Here is a 16,520-nt window from a genome sequence, read left to right on the forward strand (position 1 = left end):
AATTGTTAGCCTTTTAAAATGGCTATGCAGTGCTGTCTGGACAATCAATGGATAGAAGTTAAATTAATAGATTTCGCTAATGTCTATTGCTTTTTTAATTGAGTGTATTGCTCTTTTGGTCAGTCACAACAGCACATTAAACTTTAATGACGTTTGGCAAGACAAAGAAGATAAACAGGTCATGGCTCCCGAGAGCATAGATACACATCTGCCAGCTTTGTTATTAATCACCCAATATCAATGGGATAGTCAATGGATAACACCGCTCTTGTGTGTGAAAATCATTTGTAATGTCGAAGAATCAGCTTACGCGAAGCTCAGAAAGTCCTTATAATCGACGTCAAAGAGGACAGAGAAAAAATAATGCTAATAAACGTTCTAATAGAGCAAACCTAATGCCAAATCTGCCCCCTTACAACATAAAGAGGCAAATATCCTGACTTGTGAGGAGTCGTATGAATTCCCTTAATGACGTCCAATTACTCGCCTCGTTGTCTAAGCCGTGGGTGGAGAACATGACAGTGGTGGCTCGACTGAGGAGAGTAATTAGGCTAGCAGTGCTCCCTGGTGAAAATCCCTTTAAACCCTTGTTTTGGTTTCTGGTGTGCCCTTTGTCTTTGCCTCTGTAAATCACTGTTACATTTCCCAGAAGCAGCGACGCTACGTGAGTGTCGATGAGCAGGATGAGGGGTGGAGATGAGGGTGTGTGTGTGTGTGTGTGTGTGTGTGTGTGTGTGTGTGTGTGTGTGTGTGGTGTGTGTGTGGTGTGTGTGTGGTGTGTGTGTGTGTGTGTGTGTGTGTATGCGTGCTGGGTGTCTCTGTTTCATCTTGTAATCACCGCATCCTAGAGGAAAGGGGTGAGACAGAGAAAGAGAGAAAGAGAAGGAGAGAGAGAGTCAGTGAGGGAGGGATGGTAGATCAGTCTTGGAGGGGGAGCCTAGGGTACTGTTGGGATCCTCCTGTGGTTTAGCAGGCGGATTTAGCCATAATAAGGCCTCCTGGTAGAGGGATGATGCCCTATTATTACCTTGTAGGTCTCCCCTTGGGCACAGGAACTCGTCTGCCCCACACTGTGTCCTCTCAGCTACCCATGTCAACCCACTCCACCCCTATCCTCCCAAGGTACAGCTAGGTGGCAGACAGTGCAGATAGAGAAGCTGGTGCAAGACTAGAAGCGTAAAGACCAAAGGCCACCCAGGGCTGCACATAGACACATACACAGATACACACATGAACACATGCACAGATGCACACACACACACACACACACACACACGCATAAAAACTTAGCACTGGATGTTTCAGCTTGTATGTCACATGTGGGTCAGCCTGTTGAGTAGTAATGTAACACCAAGTTAATAGGCCTGATTGTATAACTTCAAACAATGCATAACGTACCTATACTGTAAGTCTGTTGCTTTGCTAAGTTGCCAACTAAGATAGTGTGAGCAAGGTACGTTGAGTGCACGTTAGGCCCCCCCTCCCACCCGCCGTTTGTTTATGTTGGAATGGAGATAGGGGTCATTTACTGTTTGACCCCATTCAAGCATGAAGCACTTCCAGCCTACATGTCAGAGGCTGTTTGTTGCCTTTGGACGGCTGCTGTCGTAAAATGGGTCAGAGCCATGTAGGTGCACACTCTGACTCTGATGCAGAGGGGTTTTATTGTGAGTTTACGCAAGACCTAAAGTCTCTAGAGACCGAGGCACTGAGAGGTGGCCATCGCGATGACAGAGATTCATTGCTGGGCAGCCGGGTAGCCACGACAACCAAAACAAAACTGACAGCGATGAGGCTTCTTCGAAGATGCATGTTTGCCCTGGCAAGTCTTGTTAGAGTTCCATTTATTTGATTATTTCACAGAAGAACTTAATCGTTCTGGGCTCTGAGTGTCCCAGTGGCGATGTCCTATGCATCACAGATTAGCTGCGGCTTCATGTAAATACATGTTTTCTGAGCATGAAGAAGCTTCCCCTCTTTTATTATTTTGCAAAAGGAGCCAAATTATGTTCCCTCGTAGCCTCTCGGGGGTAAGGCTCTATGCACCTAGCATCAGTTCAGCTTCCAGAACGCCTCCTTTAAGGACAAACAACTTTGACACGTGAGACAGAGCGGTTCCCATAGAAACGAAACAACACCCCGAAGCAGTGCCGTGGGTAATAATATGGTGCACTCAGGCACTTTGATTATGAGATGAACATCTGCCTAGGCTTTGATTATCATGTTCCAAGGCCACACACAAACACACACACACACACACACACACACACACACACACACACACACACACAAACACATACTCACTCAGCAACACACAGACATACAAACTCACACTCAACACTGACTCAGAGAAGTTGCCTTTGGTCATCTGTCTGCTTTGGTCATCTGGTCTTGATTGTGTTCTTTCTCAGCATGTGCCAACTTGCGTAGATAACTGAGGTTTTGTTTTCTTTGAGATAAGCCATCCACTACACAATTGTGAGTGTGTGTATAAAATAATGTGTGCTTCTGTACCAACTGTGCAGACTACCTCTGTGCTACAGTTTTTTTCAGTGTCCAGTTAAAAAAAAAAACATTTCCCTAATAAGGACATTTGTTTGTCTCTTTTGTTTTCTCTCTGTCTCTCACTCCCTCCAGATGCAAAAGAGAGGTCAGCCAAGAGATTTTCTGCCGATGGCGTCCACAATTACACCTCTCTCCTCCTCAGTAAGGAAGATAACATGCTTTACGTCGGAGCACGAGAGGCTCTCTACGCCCTCAACCTCAGCGATATCACTGTGCCTGCGCTGCAACGCAACGTAAGCACAAGAGCTGCTCTCACTTGCATTTCTTTCAGTTTCTGTATGTGTGTGTGGTGTGTGTGTGTGTGTGTGTATATATGAGTGTATATGTATGGGTGTGAGGGGTCTGCTAGATGATAAGTTTCTTATCAACGTTGATTTTGGCAGGCAGTCAGTAAATACACTCCCATCATGCCAGATGTGAACCTCCCTGAAATGCATCAGTAGAAATGCGAACTGCTTGATCTGCATGTTTGGCACGTGCTAGGCAATGGAAGACCAAGTTTAACAAATAAGGAGATCTTCACACAGTTCACTGCACTGTCCTTCCTTGTATGCCATTTCTTTTTAGAAAAGTATTCAAAAATGTGTGTGTATATGTAATGACTGTGAGTGTGTGTGTGTGTGTGTCCCCACAGCTAACATGGAGCACCCCAGACAGAAAAAGGGACGAATGCAGTTTCAAAGGAAAAGACCTGAAGGTGAGTGTGTGTGTGTGTGTGTGTGTGTGTGTGTGTGTGTGTGTGTGTGTGTGTGTCTGTGTGTGTGTGTGTGTGTGTGTGTGTGTGTGTGTTTGTGCGTGCGTTTGTGACTTTTGGTAAGCTCCAGGCCTCTCAGAGATGCAGCACTCTGTGTGAGTACCATGTGGCCTGTAAGTGTGGCCTGTGGTTTGACATGGTGAGCCCAATTACAGACCTCCTCTTCTTAGATGAGTCTCTGGGCTGCTTCACTGGGGCAGATCGGTCTCTACCTCCCCATTGTCATTTTGACAGTTAGGAGTCATATGGGGGTGCCGGTTGGGGGGCAGTGGTGACGGTAAGGAGCTGGCTTCATGTTATTAGATTAATAATCCACATGGTTAATTTGTCGCCTGATTGATTTGTATGGGGGGCTGGAGGAGGGAGACTCTGGATTGAGATGCAGTAATGAGCGGAGTGAGTCTTTCAGTAATCACTCAGACGCCTGTCCGCCAGCTGCTGCCAAAACCCCCACTTCACTGCCGGGAAGAGAGAGAGAAAGAGGACCTTAGATTGGAAGGCAGCCCAATGAATGTCTCTTCTTTTTATTCTTTTACATCTCTGCCTTGCTTTCCTTTTTTGATATCTTATTTTCTTTCATCCTTCATTCTAACCCTATCCATATTTGCTTAAAATCTGGTGAGAACATTTTAGAGAGTTTATTTCTGATAATATTTTACCCCTCTCTCTCTCTCTTTATCTCTCTCTCCAATTCAGACTGATTGCTTCAATTACATCAAGATTCTGCTGCGAGTGAACACGACACATCTCTACGTGTGTGGGACCTATGCCTTCAGTCCTATTTGCGCATACATTGTAAGTGTGTGTGTATGTTTGCCTGTGTATATATCCTCTGTGTGTGTTTGTAAGGGGGGGGAGCAGGCTCAACATCTGGTGCTGGAATCTGCCACTGAGTGTGTGTGTGTTTCTGTGTGCCTTGCGGGTGAGGGAGGGGGTTAATTAGCCATGTAATTTACTCAGTCAATCAAAAAGCATGTTCCGCAAACCCCTCCGTACCTCCTCTCCGGAAGATGTCATGGCAACGGCATATTCTAATTCCATCCCACCGCCGCTTCTCTGGTAGCACAGAGAGTGGATTCAGGAAATAGAGGAGAGGAGAGAAGAGGTGCGGAGGTGTTGCTGCACTGAGGGCCTTTCATGCACCTTTAAGGCGCTTGCAATCATCGACACTTATGCAACCGACCACCAAAGAAACAATCAACTCCAGACAGCGTGCACTCTGCATGCCCCGATAAGGACATCTGTCCCACATCTTCTAGCTTTCAATGGCGTGCGAGGGAGAGCAAGGAGCACATCGCATCTCGGAAGATTCAGTTCTTGGCAGAGCATCCCCAAGGTTCTGACCCAGAATTCCATGGGCTCTCCTCCCAAAAGTGACCGGCCACCGCGCCGGCTGGGTTTATCAGGACGAGCCAGACGCGGTTCATACAGAGAGGAAGGAATGAGAGCGCACTGCTCAAGGCCACGTCTCTCTCTCTCTCTCTCTCTCTCTCTCTCTCTCTCTCTCTCTCTCTCTCTCTATCTGTCTCTCTCTCTCTCTCCCTGCTAATGCAGAGAACATGGCTCCGTTAGCCTCTCAGCCTGCCATTAAGTCTCTGTGATCATGGGGGAACAGCATGAGCTCATGAGATATATGAGGCTCTCACTGCCCATGGACAGATATCTGTGGCCACCTGGGAGTCCTCAGGGTACTCCTAAAGAGGCTGCTGGGATAGCACTCTCTTATTCACAATCCAGCACTGCCCAATGCATGTGAAATGTGTGTGATACTTAAAGCAGCAAAGCAGTGGTTTGAGGTTTGTTTTTGTGTGTGTGTGTGTGTTTGAGCTAGTAGAAGGAGAGTTTCTTGGTTAAGTTAAGACTCTCTGTGAGACTCTCTCTCTCTCTCTCTCTCTGTGTATCAGAACACAGAAAACTTCATGCTGGTGAAGAGCAGGACAGGAGAGATTATGACAGAAGATGGACGTAGTCGCTGCCCCTTTAACCCGGAGTACAAATCCACCGCCATCATGGCAGGTAGGGTCCATGTAATGCTGTGTGTGTGTGTGTGTGTGTGTGTGTGTGTGTGTGTGTGTGTGTGTGTGTGTGTGTGTGTGTGTGTGTGTGTGTGTGTGTGTGTGTGTGTGTGTGTGTGTGTGTGTGTGTGTTTGTTTGTGTGTGTGTGGAAAAGAGAATGAACTACAAGCAAGACAAGTATTCGTAGCTTTTAACAACTTATCATGCTAACTGTCACTTGTTTTCCCAGTGTGCAAAATCTTTTACAGAGTCTATTTGGCTAAGTGACACATAGCTGCTAAGAGTTTGAAATCTGAGTATGGTGTTTATGTGAGTGTGCAAAGCCCCAAAGCCTGAAATAATCTAGATTCATCCCTTTGTCTCTTTTTTTGTAGATGGTGAACTGTATGCCGGCACAGTCAGTAACTTCCAAGGCAACGAGCCTGTCATTTACAAGAGCCTTGGCCACGGCTCTGCACTGAAAACCGAAAACTCATTGAACTGGCTTCAAGGTAAAATGAGGGCCAAGGCCTGTCTTCTTCATTGCATGTTCTGTTTCTCCAATTCTCTCACTCTCTCTTTCTCTCTCTCTCTCTCTCTCTCTCTCTTTCTGTCTCCCTCTCTCTCACCCTTTCTTTCCGTGCCAAGCAGATAGATCTTAGTGTTCTCTGATGGTTACCACAAAACTCCAGCTGAAAGCACACAGGCTTCTAAAGGAGTGGTCTGATGTTTGTGTTAGGTTCTCCTTTTCCAGACGTCAGAAGCTGTGTGGCCTAACTGCTACAGCCGCATTTTCACAAATGTTGTTGGATTGAACATGGATTTCTAGTATGCAGTATTATTCCATAAAATCTCGGTGACGGTGGCGACTGGTGTTTACGGGGACACCCCTCCATTATGGGAGCTGAACTCTGAAATGCGCCATGTTACCACTTCGCCCTCACATTCAACGCTGTAAATAATTTAGTTAAGGTCTGAAAATAGTTGGTTCTGAAAGCTTGGCTCGAGTTTGCTTTAGCAAGATGGGCTCCTCGGCATTGCAACAGCGCACCTATCACAATAGCACATGTCAGGGAGAATACTTTCCCCTGAAGACATGAAGCATGTGTATGAGCATGGGTTGGTGTTTGTGCGTGTGTGTGTGTGTGTGTTTGTGTGTGTGTGCGTGTGCGTGTGCGTGCGTGTGTGTGTGTGTGTGTGTGTGTGTGAGTGTGCGTGTGTGTGCGTGTGTGTGTGTGTGTGAGTGTTTGTGTGTGTGTGTGTATGTTTGGAGGGGTTAGTAAAGCATGAGTGCTGTGAACTAGATGTTAAAAGGCTCTCCGCTGCTTCTGCCCTCTGTCTGTTACTGCCCCAGAATGCATTGTGATTCAGGTTTGGCATTCAAACGTGTCCTTTTGTCTCCCCTCGCCCCCACGCAGACCCAGCCTTTGTGGGCTCTGCCTACATCCAGGAGAGCCTGCCCCTAGGCAACCCAGTGGGCGATGACGACAAGATCTACTTCTTCTTCAGCGAAGCGGGGAAGGAGTTTGATTTCTTTGACAACACCATTGTGTCGCGCATTGCTCGCGTGTGTAAGGTGAGGGGATGAATGAACGGCGCACGCACACACACACACACACCCCCGACCCGTCATCCACTGCCCTGCCCAGCATGAAAATAGGGGTCCCTATCCCCCCTCGAGGGGGAGTCTCGCCACCTACAAACAAAGCACACACACAAAGACCAGCAGCCTCGTCTGTCGCCTCTTCCCTGTCTTTTCCACCGCAGACGTTTCATATGAATCTATCAGAGCAGCAGAGGACTGGAACTACTCAGAACTGTGTGTGTGTGTCTGTGTGTGTAAACATGTAATGTAAATGAGTGTGTGTGTGGTTGTGGTGCGTGTCTGCATTTCTGCATGTGGCTATTAGCAATATGCTAATGTTTATGAGCGTATCTGTGTCTGTGAGCATGTGTGTCTCTCTTTGCGTGTGTGTGTGTGCGTGTGTGAGGGCTCAACACAGTGTTTTGGGTCCAGGCAATGGGTGGGGTCTGTAGGCTTGGCTGGGAGGGACGCTGTAGCTGGCGTTCCAGAAAAACATTCCTCCTCTGAGCACCTCCTATTTTGTGAGCCTCTTTTCTGGCTCTCTCGCACCTCCCCTCCCCTCTTATCACATTTCAGTAAATATTAACACGCAGCCCTGAACAGCAAAAACCTAAGACCACTTCTCCCTCCCTTATTTCAGAGAAGTACTCAGTTAAAGGAATGCGTATGCCTGAACTCCCCAAGTCCCAAGCTGCTCATTTCAATGTGACTGGACACTATTCCAACTGTGACATCTGCTGGGCTTTAAATGATGATTAAAGGGCTAATTGTTTCCTGCTGTTTTTTTTTTTTACCACCAACATGACGCACGTTGTCAAAACGCAAGAAACAGATGAATCCCATCCTGCTTATGACAGCCGAATCAGGATCCCTTCCCAGACTCTTAACTGACTGTGGCCAGATCGGCACCGGATCAGAGCCATGCCTGGGCCAGAACCTACCCTCGAGTCGTCCGCTGCTATCTGGGTTATTCATTTCAGACATCGTTTGGACATGCGGGATGAATTAGATCACAGTTTAATGGCCGACGCCTCAGCTCTTTCAACGCTCCAGACTCAATCCTGCTCAATTTCACGCAGTGGAGAGGAGAACAGGGGACACGGGCTGCTGATTTGCATGGGGTGTCATCACAATAAGCAAACAGACATAAGTAAATAAAGCGGGTCCCCAGTTCCTCTCCTCAGACGGAGGCGGTCTGATGTCGTCGGTGGGGGGCAGCGGGGAGGCTGGAGGGGGGAAGGAGGAAGTGTGCGAGCGAGCGAGCGCGCGGGCGGCCCGCCTCAGCCCTCCTCTCTCACCCAGCAAACAAAACTGTAATGAAAGTGCATAATCCATTATGGGCTGTAATTAGAAATAATATGAGCTGTGATGAGATGTGCAGCCTGAGAGCCAGGCATCAGCACAGCGGCTCACTGGGTGGATTCAATTGCATCTGCAGACCTTTTATTTTTTCTTTGCCGTAATTAAATTTACCCCAGGTCTCTCTCTCTTTCTCTTTCTTTCTCTCTTTCTCTCTCTCCCTTTCTCCCTCTCTGTATCTCACTTTCCTTTATTTATCTGTCTATCAGTCTGTCTGTAGTTCAGTGTCTGTGTGTCCCTCTCACTGTCTCTTTGAGTAAGTGTGTTTAGTTTGCGGTGTGTTCTTCATTGAAAAGAGCCTTCCTCACGTTGCAGTTGGTGTGAAGTCATATGTCTGTCTTTGTTTATTTTAACCTGGCTGGCCTGCTCTATTTTCAGACATTTTTGTCGTGACTTCACTAATTCCTTCTTTCACTCATATAACATCCCCTAACACAGAGACACACACAAGCCAACATGCACATGATTTTGCACACGCATGTACACAAATTCACCCAATTCGGTTGCCTTTTAAAATACCCAAAACACAGACACACACACACACACACACACACACACACACACACACACACACACACACACACACACACACACACACACACACACACACACACACACACACACACACACACACACTCAAAGCCCTACCTCGCTTGACCCCATGTCAAGAGATCAGTGGCTGTCTAACAGCGGTCAGGGAGGGCAGTGTCTAGGGTCAGCAGGTTGCTGTAGGTTCCTAACTTAAACAGACAGACACACATACACACATGCACCCACATGCACCCACACACACACACACACACACACACACACACACACACATGCACACACACACTCACACACACACACACATGCACACACACTCACACTCATGTGCACGCGCGCACACACACACACACACACACACATGCACACACACACACACAAACACACAAACACACACACACACTCCAGAACACAAATGCTGACAAACAGCATGTTTTAACATATACTATGAGACACATTTATTCCAGCTTTTGTCCAAAGACCCCCCCCCACACACACACACACACACACACACATACTAACACATCAGACACACATTATACTTGTGTACATACAAATAAAACACAACAATGCAAATGTTGGCTCAATGTATCCATCCCCAAAACCGGCCATCAAAAGATAGTGAGGCGGCGATGGTTGTTTTGCAGGCTGTTGATCCACTTTAATCCCAGAGTAAATCCCTTTTGATATGTAATTTGAACACAGCCTCTCCAACAGCAGACACATAAACAGCTGTTTAAATGGCAGTACGGTGTCAGAAGGGGATGTAGGATGGAGTCTGTCTGCCAGCAGAGCTGCTGCTGCTGCCGCTGCTGCTGCCGCTGTGTAGTCTGCGCTGAGAGAAGTGAGTGCTGACGTATCCGCGGATCTGACTGGAGCCCCATCGATCCTCACAATGTTGAGACCTGATAGAGATCCACTGTAGATGCTGAACCTGATCCATACAGTAGTGTTCATCACATCCAGGAGTGGGGACTAGCACCACCCTCTGGTAGCCTCAAGGAAAGGAAATGTTGTAACTGTAACTGTGTAAGTGCTGCTTGCAGTAACTTATGCACAACTTTTGAAAGAACTAGAACTTGATACTGATACTATGGTTAAGCAGTGCAGTGACAAGAACACAAACAGGAAGAGAATGCAGTCCATTGTTCTAGCCCCATCCATCTGTCTGTTTTATTGTAGTTTTGATTTGTGACACTTTTCGCTGTAGTTCCACTATATGAAACGTCCACTTTACAACTCTGCTGATTCCAGGAATGTTATAAATGGAATGGGAAATTCAGGAGGCCCACACCACTTATATAATGTGGAGTCCAGCTTGGCTTAAACACTTATTAGCCATCGTTAGGTTAGGGTCATTGGAAGCTATTTGAGAGGTGCACAGGAGGTGGATATAACCCTCACCAGGGGGATTAGGAACAGCACTCCCCTCTCACGAGTTCTTCTGCTGGAGCGGTCCCTCTCAAAAAGCCTGAACTATTGGTGGAATGTGTTGTTGCGTACTTGGTACGAGGGAAGGCGTTGTCCAGAGTACTGAATTACAATAACAGTGAAAAGGAATACTGTGCTTTTTTTCCTCCTCCGAGGATGGTCGGAAAAGGGGTGGTTCTGTTAGACTGACGGTTTTATGTAAGAGTTGCTTATCACCAGGCCTTCTCCATGTGATGTTCCATCTTTGTATTCCTTTCTGTTGTTTTCGCTGCTTTCGTTCTCTCTCTTTCTCCTTTCTTTCTTTCTTTCTTTCTTTTTTTCAGTCTCTTTTCTTTTTCTCTTCTCGTTGTTTATACAGGTGTGGAGTTTAGACATTGTTGTAACCACAACCAGCTACAGAGGAACAATACACAAAGCTTTCAGAACATAAACACTGATTACCACAGTACATGGTCTTTGGTTTTCATCCTTCCTGCGTACCTCCACTCTTTAGCCCCGTCTCTGGTTTTCATTGCTGATAATATAAGCAATTGCCTTCCATTGTCATGAAAGCTTTGGGTGTTGGTGAGGATGAGGATGGGTATTTGTGTGTGCATGTGTTTGTGTGTGTCTGTGTGTGTGAGAGAGAGAGTGCGTGTGTGTGTGTGTGTGTGTGTTTGTGTGTTTGTGTGTGTCTGAGAGAGAGAGAGAGAGAGAGAGAGAGAGAGAGAGTGTGTGTGTGTGTGTGTGTGTGTGTGTGTTTGTGTGTGTGTGTGTGTGTGTGTGTGTGTGTGTGTGTGTGTGTGTGTGTGTGTGTGTGTGAGTGTGAGTGTGTGTGTGTGTGTGTGCATTTGTTTCTAGGAGGATGTTGTTGTGCAGTTAGCATGAAAGCGCACCGTATTCAGGTATTATTCAACCATAATAAGGACGACGCATGAATGTGCAGGGAATATATGCTGCCCATTATCTGCCTGGCTTGCCACAGCAAGTAATTGCTTTAGAAAGTCTGCATTAGTCACGTGTCATTTCCTTTCACGTTCAGCGTTGTCATTTCCCCTCATGAACTGCGCTGCTGCGGTGGACTCACGTGAGGGAGCGCTGCCTCCGAGTTCGGTCCATTAGTGGCCCGCTTTGGTTCATTGTGGCATATCTCTGCTCTGCTTTGGGAAGATGCCTTATTAAGATGCACGCAATCTTTTTGAATCTCCTCAGATCAATGTTCTGGGCTAGTATTGGCGTAATTGCTTGACTTTGATGCTGCGGTTCAAGAAAATGTGAAAGGACAGGGTGAATTGTTATTTCTTATGTTTATTTCTCTTAGTTTTGAGTTGTATTACTTTTCAGAGGTTATTGGTTCCATTGGTTTTACTGGGATGAAGGTCTTGAAGTCACAACACATATAAAAACAATGGAACTTTTGTGTCATGTGACAAACTATGGCCATGCATGAAATGTACGTCAACTATTGAATTTTCATATCAGTGCATTGACAGCACAGATGTTTTTAGGGACCAAAACAATTGTCTTGAAAGAGTGTCTGTGTGTGTTGTGTGTGGTATGTTTCTTAGCCAGTGCCTCTGTCTGCTCGTGGACATCTTTCCTATCTCGTGTGGTTATTCACATATAAGCGGGGCAGGCGGGGGGGGTGGTTGGCGTCTGTGTATCATGTGCTTACAGTAGACAGGTAGCCCCGGGCTGTCCTGACTGCCCTGGCAATAACAGGGGCATTATCCAAGTGCAGCCATCCTTCCTCATTCAGCTCAAACCCAATTGGCGTGCTGTCTGGCCTGACACGGCACCTCCCTGCTCTTCCACCTCCAGGTTTTTTCTTTCTATTATTCTCCTCCCCGCCCTGCTTGTTTTTCTGACCCAGAAGCTTCCACGTGTTCTAAGTGTTTTCACCTCGGGAAGAAGCCAAACAAACAAGACAAGTTATGCAGTTTTCAACCCTACTCTACCCGAGGAGTCACTCCACACGCATGCTTTTCATTATCCCCAATTTACATAATGGCAGCTTGATGGGACTGTCACAAAACAATGGATGAACAAATAATCCTGTTCTCATAACACTGAACAGTGTGTCTTTATTATGTTCTCACCCACATATTTGGACCCTGTGACTCTATCGTGTTCTCAAGTCAGCTGGTAAAAAATGATGCAGCAGTTACCGGCCCCTCGTGTGATGTGAGGGTGCCCTCTGCTGGAGATACTTTGCATAGCATGTGAGTCTGAGCAGTACTTTCACCCCCTGCATCTTGTTAAATATCTCTCTTTCTCTCTCTTTCTGTGTGTGTGTGTGTGTGTGTCCTCCTGATACAGGGAGATAAAGGAGGAGAGAGAGTCCTGCAGAAGAAGTGGACCACTTTCCTTAAGGCCCAGCTGCTCTGCTCACTACCAGACGACGGTTTCCCCTTCAACATCATTCAGGACATGTTCGTGCTGACCCCCGGCAAGGAGGACTGGAAGAGCACCATGTTCTATGGCGTTTTCACCTCACAGTGGTACGACTCCAAAATAAATCACCCAAGCAGTTTTAACATATTGTCTGAGTCGCCCTAGTCTTGAATATCTTCAAATATGTATTTTAAGATTCACAGAATAAAACCTTAAAATTATACTTTTGTGGCTTGAAGTTTATATGCTTAATTCTATAGCCCCCTTTGCCAAGGAATTATATTTTCTCAAACGTTTCGTGACTTTTCATTTAGTATGAAAACAATAAAACAGCTTAAGAAAAAGCAGCAGTTTTATCATATAGTGTCTGACCACAGTAGTGTAGCTAGCATGTGAGTCATCCGTGGTAGTTCTGGTGTCCCCAGATAAACTGCACAACAGCAGCAGTGCCAGTTCAGTATTAGTTCATATCACGCCCTTATTGATCCTCCCTCCGTCTCATTCTCTTGCATGTGGTAAACACCAGGAGGAGACTGTATTGATTTGGCGCATTGACATGAGGCTGAGGCAACTAGGGACATTCTCGATCACGTGGTGTGTCTGGTGTTTCATCTGCGTATGTGATATATGGGTGTGTGTGTGTGTGTGTGTGTGTGTGTGTGTGTGTGTGTGTGTGTGTGTGTGTTTGTTTGTATGTGATGTATGGGTTTGTGTGTGTGTGTGTTTGTATGTGATGTATGGGTGTGTGCACCTTGAGTCATATCAGTAGTTCTTTTTTTAATATCTGCACTCTGGTACGTGAGTGTGTAATCAAATATGGGCGGTATGAATATGTCTAAACACTAGCTTTGTGTGTGTGTGTGTGTGTGTGTGTGTGTGTGTGTGTGTGTTTTACTCACAGGTACAAGGGTGCATCCGGAAGCTCAGCTGTGTGTGCCTTCACCATGGACCAGGTGGAGAGGGCGTTTAATGGCCGCTACCGTGAGGTGAACCGTGAGACGCAGCAGTGGTACACCTACAACCATCAGGTCCCTGAGCCTCGCCCTGGAGCGGTGAGTAGTGCTGCCCCCTCTTGGCCAAAACAGCACACTGCATGTGGAGCAATCTCCACACTTCTAATATGTCCCGCTGTGGGTTCAGCTACCTCTGAAGGCCCATGGAATTACTTAAGCAGTTTCAGTCATACATTTGTAAGAATAAGAAAGTAAAAATGTTTTAGGGAAGGTGGAATAATAATTTTTAATTGAAAATGATTATATAGGCAAAAAAATTATTGAAATCTCAGTTTGACATTAGTCATCGGTCATGAATGTGTAAATGTATGTGTGAGTGTGAGTGTGAGTGTGAATGTGTGTGTGTGTGTGTGTGTGTGTGTGTGAATCTGCATGTGTATGTGTATGTGTGTTTGAGTAGCGCATATCTCAGACACGTACAGACACACGCACGCACACACACACACGCGCACACGAACACGCGCACACGCACACGCACATGCACACGCACACGCACACGCACACGCACACGCACACGCACACGCACACGCACACACACACCCACACACACTGACACGCACACAATCAAAGCTCCAATCAGCAGTGGGCATCAGTGGCTCTTTTGGTATCAGTCTGAGAGCTGGTGCTGTCGCTCCCAGGCAGCTGCCCACCAGCCCTGATGCTTATCAGCCTCCTAAGGCCTCTCTCATTTCCCAGAAGCCTTATCTGCAAACCCATCCTGCGCACGCAGCAAACTCACATTGATGAAGTCCATCTGTGTTGAACCTGTTTGACGTCTGTGTGTGTGTGTGTGTGTGTGTGTGTGTGTGTGCGTGTGTGTGTGTTATTTTCATTACTCGCTGTGTGTTTGTGTTGTGTGCTAGCAGGAAAGACAGTGCTATACCCGACGTACGATCTGACCCCTGTCTCGTCCTGTCTTTCTTGTCATCTGTCTCCCTCTCTCTGTCTTTATCTCTCTTTTCTCTTTCTCTTCTATCCCTTGTTTTCGGTCTTTGTTTACTTCTCCCTCTCAATTTCCTGTTTTATTCTCCCTTGTCTTTTCTCTTGCTCTCCTCCTCCTCTTTCTCACTCTCTTTCCCTCATTCCTTATTTCTGTCCCTCCTCCTCCTCCTCCTCCTTCTCCTCTTCCTCCTCCTTCGTTATGTCTCCCACAGTGCATCACCAACACGGCGCGTGGCATGGGCATCTCCTCCTCTTTGCACATGCCTGACAAGGTGCTGAACTTCGTCAAGGACCACTTCCTGATGGACAACGTGATCCGCAGCCAACCCCTCCTGCTCAAGCGCAACGTGCGCTACACGCAGATCGCCGTGCACAGGGTGCAGTCCATCCACAAGGCCTACGACGTGCTCTTCATCGGCACAGGTGAGACACGGGGCGCTTTCACGCAAACACCTCGCTGCTTCTCAGACGTACGCAGACTCTTGAATAGCTTTGAATTTTTTTTACTTCAATGGAAGATTTTTAACTTTTCTTTATGCTAGTTACAAGAAAATGTTTTTAGATCAATCAGATTTAACAAGCAGGGTACATTTCCTTTAGGAAGTAATAAATGGTATCACTATAGCTGTCTATTGAGTGTCATTTTGATTATGCGTGCTTTGTGTTCCTTAGATGACGGCAGGCTCCACAAGGCCATCAACGTTCAGGGCAAGATGCACATAATTGAGGAGATGGTCCTGTTCCATGAATCTCAGCCTATACAGCACATTGAGCTTGACACAGAGAAGGTAGCTCACTACACACACACACACACACACACACACACTCACAATCCCACACATCAGCACGTAGCACATTTGCAATATAGTCCAGGTCTGCGGGCGTTAATAACGGTGATAACAATGAATCTTATTTATACTGCGCATTTCTCACATCCAGTGTGCTAATGTTCCCTGGTGGAATATCACACTGGGATTTCTTGAGGGAGTTATTATGAAGTAAGTAAATGTCAGAGTGGCCAGCTTAGGTAACCCATCAGCCGTGAACAGAGATGCCTGCAGGGAGGTGTGTGTGTGTGTGTGTGTGTGTGTGTGTGTGAGGAGGGGAGGCGGGTATAGACTCACTTTCACTGAGATAATTACATCTCCAGCTTCCTCTCTTGGGAGCTGGTGAACAGATGGGAAGTAAACAGCACATGACACACAATGAATCCCGCCTCCCTTGCCCCCAACAACCCCCTATCCTGTCCCTGCAGTATTTTTCGCTGTTTGTTCAGTGGTGTCGCATACCTTGCGGTCACAGTGCGAATGACAAATAAGCATAATTTAGGCCACGTTAAACGCCACACCGTGAATTCACTCAGCTTGCGGTGTTAATATGGAAAAGCTGTTTTAGGGTTTCCGCTCTTCTCCGTAAAATCCTCATGATGTTTGTGTCTGTGCCACAGGGTCTGCTGTATGTGTCTTCCTTCTCCGGGTTGGTGGAGGTCCCCGTGGCCAACTGCTCTAACTACCCAAGCTGTGGGGAATGCGTCCTCTCCAGAGACCCCTACTGTGCCTGGACAGGGAAGCAGTGTCTGGATGTCAGACAGGCGCCCCCTGGGAGGTCAGTACAGTGCCCTGGGAGTATTCTTGGGAAGAGGACAAACATTTTCTTTCTCAGAAGAGGTTTAGCAAACACGTTGTTAAAGCAAGAGTTTGTGTAGCCTTATCTCAACAGCGGTCAGACAGTATCGTATCAGATTACTGTAAATGGAGCGGAATAGCATCGGCTGGAGTGAAATCCGCAGGTCTAATGTCTGTGATTCTGATGATTCTGTGCATGTTGTTAAACTGTCTTCCTTGTACTCTATGCTTTAGCAAATGGCATCAGGATGTGCACAATGCAGACACCACTGGCTTCTGTAATAAGACGACACCCAGCCCTCGATTTTCAAAGCCCTCGTCCACTCGTAAGT

General features: G+C 46.7%; 1 protein-coding gene across 1 annotated transcript in view; it reads left to right on the forward strand.

Moving 5' to 3' along the window:
* The window catches only part of sema4ba (sema domain, immunoglobulin domain (Ig), transmembrane domain (TM) and short cytoplasmic domain, (semaphorin) 4Ba), a 52,919-nt gene that overhangs the window by 31,721 nt on the left and 4,678 nt on the right, over nt 1-16,520 (forward strand). Inside the window, exons 3-14 of the mRNA XM_080842043.1 lie at nt 2,638-2,798; nt 3,200-3,262; nt 4,016-4,114; nt 5,224-5,335; nt 5,710-5,826; nt 6,733-6,890; nt 12,534-12,715; nt 13,510-13,660; nt 14,776-14,986; nt 15,236-15,351; nt 16,011-16,168; nt 16,423-16,514. Of these exons, the coding sequence (XP_080698169.1) occupies nt 2,638-2,798; nt 3,200-3,262; nt 4,016-4,114; nt 5,224-5,335; nt 5,710-5,826; nt 6,733-6,890; nt 12,534-12,715; nt 13,510-13,660; nt 14,776-14,986; nt 15,236-15,351; nt 16,011-16,168; nt 16,423-16,514 (1,620 nt within the window). The remainder of the gene's footprint in view (nt 1-2,637; nt 2,799-3,199; nt 3,263-4,015; nt 4,115-5,223; nt 5,336-5,709; nt 5,827-6,732; nt 6,891-12,533; nt 12,716-13,509; nt 13,661-14,775; nt 14,987-15,235; nt 15,352-16,010; nt 16,169-16,422; nt 16,515-16,520) is intronic.

The sequence above is a fragment of the Sprattus sprattus genome, assembly GCF_963457725.1.
Source record: "Sprattus sprattus genome assembly, chromosome: 7".
Lineage (NCBI taxonomy): Eukaryota > Metazoa > Chordata > Actinopteri > Clupeiformes > Clupeidae > Sprattus > Sprattus sprattus.